General features: G+C 33.4%; 1 protein-coding gene across 10 annotated transcripts in view; it reads left to right on the top strand.

The window, feature by feature from the left end:
- Positions 1–5,453, top strand: part of ACAP2 (ArfGAP with coiled-coil, ankyrin repeat and PH domains 2) — a 166,071-nt gene that overhangs the window by 131,565 nt on the left and 29,053 nt on the right. For all 10 annotated transcript variants that reach the window (XM_017514599.2, XM_017514602.2, XM_017514600.2 and 7 more), the window contains 3 exons: positions 749–800; positions 2,264–2,364; positions 2,965–3,070. In XM_017514599.2, the coding sequence (XP_017370088.1) occupies positions 749–800; positions 2,264–2,364; positions 2,965–3,070 (259 nt within the window). The remainder of the gene's footprint in view (positions 1–748; positions 801–2,263; positions 2,365–2,964; positions 3,071–5,453) is intronic.

Genomic DNA, 5,453 nt, shown 5'->3' with positions numbered 1-5,453 from the left:
TTTGAGACGGAGTCTTGCTCTGTCGCCCAGGCTGTGGTGCAATGCTGTTGCCCAGGCTGGAGTGCAGGAGTGCAGTGACATGACCTTGGCTCACTGCAACCTCTGCTTCCTGGGTTCAAGCGAATCTCTTGCCCCAGCCTCCCAAGTAACTGGGATTACTGGTGCCTGCCACCATGCCTGGCTAATTTTTGTATTTTTTTTAGTAGAGGTGGGGTTTCACCATGTTGGTCAAGCTGGTCTCGAACTCCTGACCTCAGGTGATCCACCCATCTCAGCTTCCCAAAGTGCTGGGATTTCAGGTGTGAGCCATCATGCCCAGCCATGAGTGGATACTTGTATTCACAATATACATTTATGCCAACTCTATAAGAAAAGAAATTATTTTGGGGGAAAGCATTCAGTTATTTTTGAGGAACCTCAAAAATTATGAATTTGTACTTTAAGACAATTATTATCTGGTGATAGCATAAAGGATAACAGCTTTTGTTAGGATGTAAATTTATGACTTGAAATTAATCAAAATGTAGTACTTTCATTTTCCTAATTTGTGGTTTTAAAAACATTTGTTCTTTACTTTCAATAGTTATCCCATATTAGAATCAGTTTCTATAAAGCAAAGCAATACAGCACACTTCTTAAAACATATTTACCACAGTGTGATTTCCAGTACTTTCTCAAATATTCATTTCTAACAACAATGAAAATAAGTTATGTTTATGAAAACTTAATCTGTTTTGTGTTTCTTTAGGCGCTGGTTTTCAATACAGAATAATCAGTTGGTTTACCAGAAAAAATTTAAGGTAGGTGTTAAGTAATAAGTGAAAACTCAGTGAGTTACAATTTCATTTATTTATCTCTTTGTTTTGGCAAGCATTGAAGTTGATAAATAATATGTGTAAAATTAATGTAATTTTTATGTTTGAGCAGGTGTAAGGGGACTCTAGGGTAGAAAATAACAACATTTAATTCTTAAAAGCAAAGTGATTTTGAATCCTGAGTTCTTAATTCCTAGGTTTGAAATGGATTTTTCTGGGTCACAGGATTTTAAAAAATGTTTTGGTAGTTTTTAAATGTTATATATTAGTTGTACATACTTTTGTGGTACGTGTGCTATTTTGATACTTGTATACAATGTGTAATGATCAAATCAGGGTAATTGGAGTATCCATCACCTCAAACATTTTTCTTTGTCTTGGGATCATGACAGATCTCCTCTCCTAGCTATTTTGAAATATACAACATACTTTTATTTCTTTATATGTGTCTTTCTCTAGTTCATGACAGAAGTAACACTGCCATTTCAAAGCACTATTTTGAAGATGAAAGAGACGGTGCCTTTTAAATAGTATCACAGTAGGGCCAAAGGTGATAGGACAGAATGGTTAAGAATGACATTAATTAAAATGTAAGCTGACAGTAATTTAAATAGAACCCCTTGAATATGTTAATATTGTTTTATGTGTATTCCTCAATCTTATTTTAAGGATGAGAAAGTTTTATATATTGGAAAGGCATAGTGGGATTAGTTGTGAGTTGAGAATATTAAAAATAACTAGAAACTAAAGAATCAATCATTAGTTAATTGATGACTTACTTTTCACCTACTTTTTATGAATATTCTGTAAACTGCAAATTTTAAAATATCTAGTCTCTAAGTGACACGTATGAAATTTTACTTGCTAGTTCTGTGGTAGCAGGTTTGTATGACAGAAGTCCTTTAATCTAGCTAATTAGTTCATGGTTTCTTCTACTCTGACAAACTTGGTTTTGAATTTATATTTTTATTAAATAGTAGAAAGTGATAAAGTCTTTCTGATTCTCATAGGTGTTTTAAGAAGTTATAGCTTTCTTAATAAAATACTTAAAACTTTACTGAATAAAAGCTTGTCTTTTGGAGGAAAGTAGCTTTTATTATATGTGAGTGGGGACTAGGAGAGTAACGGATATGAAAGAAGATGGAAGGAAATCCACAGAACATTAACATTTATTGAGCATTTACTAAGTATCAAGTGTTGGACCAAGCTCTTTATATATAAACAATTTCATTTAATCTCTATATAATTTATGAGGTAGATACAATTATTAACAGGACAAAATTATCTTTATTTTTATATCTATATTTATAAACCCTATCTGTATCTAAAATAAAATATAAATCTTGAAAATTAGACCAGTTATGCCAAATAATATTTTTAAGTATCTTATTATTGGTAATAGTAAAACTTAGGTGGAAAAATATGGAAATTTTGTTTCCTTATTGTAGGATAATCCTACTGTAGTAGTTGAGGATCTCAGGCTCTGCACAGTGAAACATTGTGAAGACATAGAACGACGATTCTGCTTTGAGGTGGTCTCTCCAACAAAGTAAGTGGTTCTAAAGAATCTGTGATTTGCTTCTGTGTTTTTATAGTTTGTCTTAAAGAACTTTCCAGAGTAGAGAAATCTGCATTTTTCTGTAACTATTTGTGTTAAAAAAGAAGAACAGTTTTAACAATAAATTTTAATAATTACTGGTTACAGATATTTATGTAACTTCTACCATTTATCATGTTCTTTCAATTCTGTAAAGGTGATTTATGTGCCCCTATGAAAACTTTTTAGCTATTATGATGAATTGAAATCATATGAGTTTCTTTGATAACTATCATTTTATATTTGTACCCAGTCAAAAAAAAGTGAGTATTTGTGTGTTTATATGGTTAATTTAAGAGGTTTTTTTTTTTTTTTTTTTTTTTTTTTCAGGGATGAGTTGTTTTGAAGAAATAATTTGTTTCACTGACACCTTAATTTCTTTGTGAACATACTTTGCCCTAAAGATACATGAAATAACACCTTTTTTTTAAACAAATTATATATTTTTTGCTAGAAAATTATTAAATAGCAAAGTGGACAAAATATAAAGCTTATAGGATTTTTTTCTTCATTAATTACTATCTGAGAAAACAATATGTTATTTCCTTGTAGAAGTTGTATGCTCCAGGCAGATTCTGAAAAGCTGCGCCAGGCATGGATTAAGGCTGTTCAGACCAGCATTGCTACTGCTTATAGAGAGAAGGGTGATGAATCAGAGGTTAGTAGAGGTATTGACAATACCAAATAATATATTGCCAAAAGTTCTTGATTTCAGTTGCAACATTATATGACTATATATGACATCGTTTTTTATGGAAGATGATTTTATGTAATTGAAATGAGTTTTATTTTTAAAATCTGGATTTCTCTTTTATTTATCTTGATTTCATGTACCATTTTATTTCAGTATTTGAATCTATGTTTATTTTAATACTTGACTACATAAATCAGATTGGAATGAGGTATTTCCCTGTTAGTGTTTTTCCCCTAAAGTATTGTGCCATTTTAGTTAATTATAAAATAAAATAATGATCACGAAAGGTATTTAAAATTGAATGAATTTAAAAATGAATGGAAGCCAAAAAGGAAAGCATAATATTGTCTCTTAAAGGCCCCTTAATAAGATAAGCTGAATGTGGAAACGTACGTCATAGTCTTTCCTCAGTTTCTCAAAGAGCTTTCTCAGGACGTATTTTGGGCAAGGAAATGAGTGCGTAAAGGAGTCTTGAGAAATGGAACTCACCACTTTTGGGTCATCTGGCAGGATTGTGGCATAGGCTTAGTGATAGATAGTTGTCAGGAATATGGCTAGGGGAACTAATTGCTTTCTAAATTGTATTTCAAAACTTATTGTGGCCAACTTCCAGCTCCCAAGTATCGATCAAAGCAGAACTTTTTCAAGCATGGGATTGTGGTGGTTGGGGGCGGGGGACAACTACTGTAACTTGATCCAAGCAGGAAAGCATAGAGAGGAAAGGAGGAATTTGATCAGTAGTAGCCAAGTTGATGTGTACTTGTCTGGGTACAAATGATGGGAACATTGACAAAGGGCATGTTGGCAAAGATAGCCTGCAATGTCTGTCTCTAGAATTTCACTTCTCCAATCTGGACCAGTTGCTCTCTAAGCCTGCAGCATGGCTATCAGTCTGGGATTTCCTTACAAAATCATTTCTGGAGATTCTTTTATTTCCTGTATCCCATATCTTTCTCCTTCTTGACTTAAGAAAAACTTAAGTACTTTTATCTAGTAGCTTCCTGAAAATGAGACATTTGTGATTCCATGCATGTCTGAAAATGTCTTGATTCTATCCTCATATTTGATTGGTAGTTTGGCTGGATATTTTTAGATTGGAAATAATCTTGAGAATTTTAACATCATTGTTTGTTTTTTTAGTTTCCAGTGTTGATGTTGGAACTTATCTTATTAATGATCTTTTGTATTTCTCCTCCAGTTTCTCAGTATTTTCTGGAATTTCTGGATTGGTATTATGATTTTCTTATTTTTGTGTTTGTGTGTATTGTTTTGCTCTATTTTCTGGGAAATCTCAGTTAATCTTCCAAGTCTGCTTTTGAATAGTTCAGTTCTGCTAGCATATATTTAATTTCCAAGAGTTTCTTTTGTCCACTAAATGTTTATAAATATAGACCTGTTCTTTTTTCATGGAATCAGTGTTAGATCTGTGGTTTTAACCATCATTGCATACTATGATGTCATCACACAGGGAGCTTAAAAAACTCCCACTGGTTAGGTACCACCTCAGAATACTTGAATGGAGTTGGGACTCGGGCATCAATACTTTAACAAGCTTCCTAGGTTAGTTCCATAAACAACCAAGGTTGAGTGCCATTGTGTTAGAGGCTTCTTTGGCTATCTGATCATGATTATAAGTTAGGCACTAAAAACTTCTTTGGAAGCTTTGAGCACAAAATTAGGACTTTGTTGACTTTGACCTTTGCCTAAGTCTGGACCATTTGTTGAGGAACAACCATCATCAGGGTCTTTTTGAGTCTTTTCAGCTGGCGTGATTTCCTGTAGAAGATTCATTGATCTCCCACATAGGTGTGAGGGACTGGCTGGGAGCTAAGTGCTGGGTATCTTAGCATATCATATGTATATGTTTATTTAATCCTCTGGCTTCCACCTTTCAGGTGAAGTCTATTTAGAGACTCTTGGTTTTACTCCTCCAGAGAATAACTTCCTGTCATTGTATTTATGTGTAGAGAGCAGCCCCTAGCGGTATGGAGATGCGGAGGGACAGTAGGATTGAATGTCTTGCTTAAACAATCATTCCTCCTATTAATACTTTTGTGAATGGGTTTTGGATTCAGTGCTGTGTTCCTTGAAGTGGCTGACCCAAGTTATGCTGTATTTCTGTACTTAGCTTCCAGCTTCTCTAATTTGGTGCAACAATATTAGCATATAGAGAAAACCTGGGAATAAACCAACGTGAGTTCTGTAATATAATACTGACATTCTTTCCTTATATGATAATTACTTATTAGCTAATGCACATTACCAAACATGTTCTGGTGAAACAAATACTTCTTTCTTAAAATTTTGGAATAATCCTAAACCTACAGGGAAGTGTTTTTTTTTTTTT

Source organism: Cebus imitator, unplaced genomic scaffold, assembly GCF_001604975.1.
Source record: "Cebus imitator isolate Cc_AM_T3 unplaced genomic scaffold, Cebus_imitator-1.0 Scaffold529, whole genome shotgun sequence".
Classification (NCBI taxonomy): Eukaryota; Metazoa; Chordata; class Mammalia; order Primates; family Cebidae; genus Cebus; species Cebus imitator.
The sequence above is the reverse complement of the archived record's forward strand: the minus strand, read 5'-3'. Positions and strand labels throughout refer to the sequence as shown.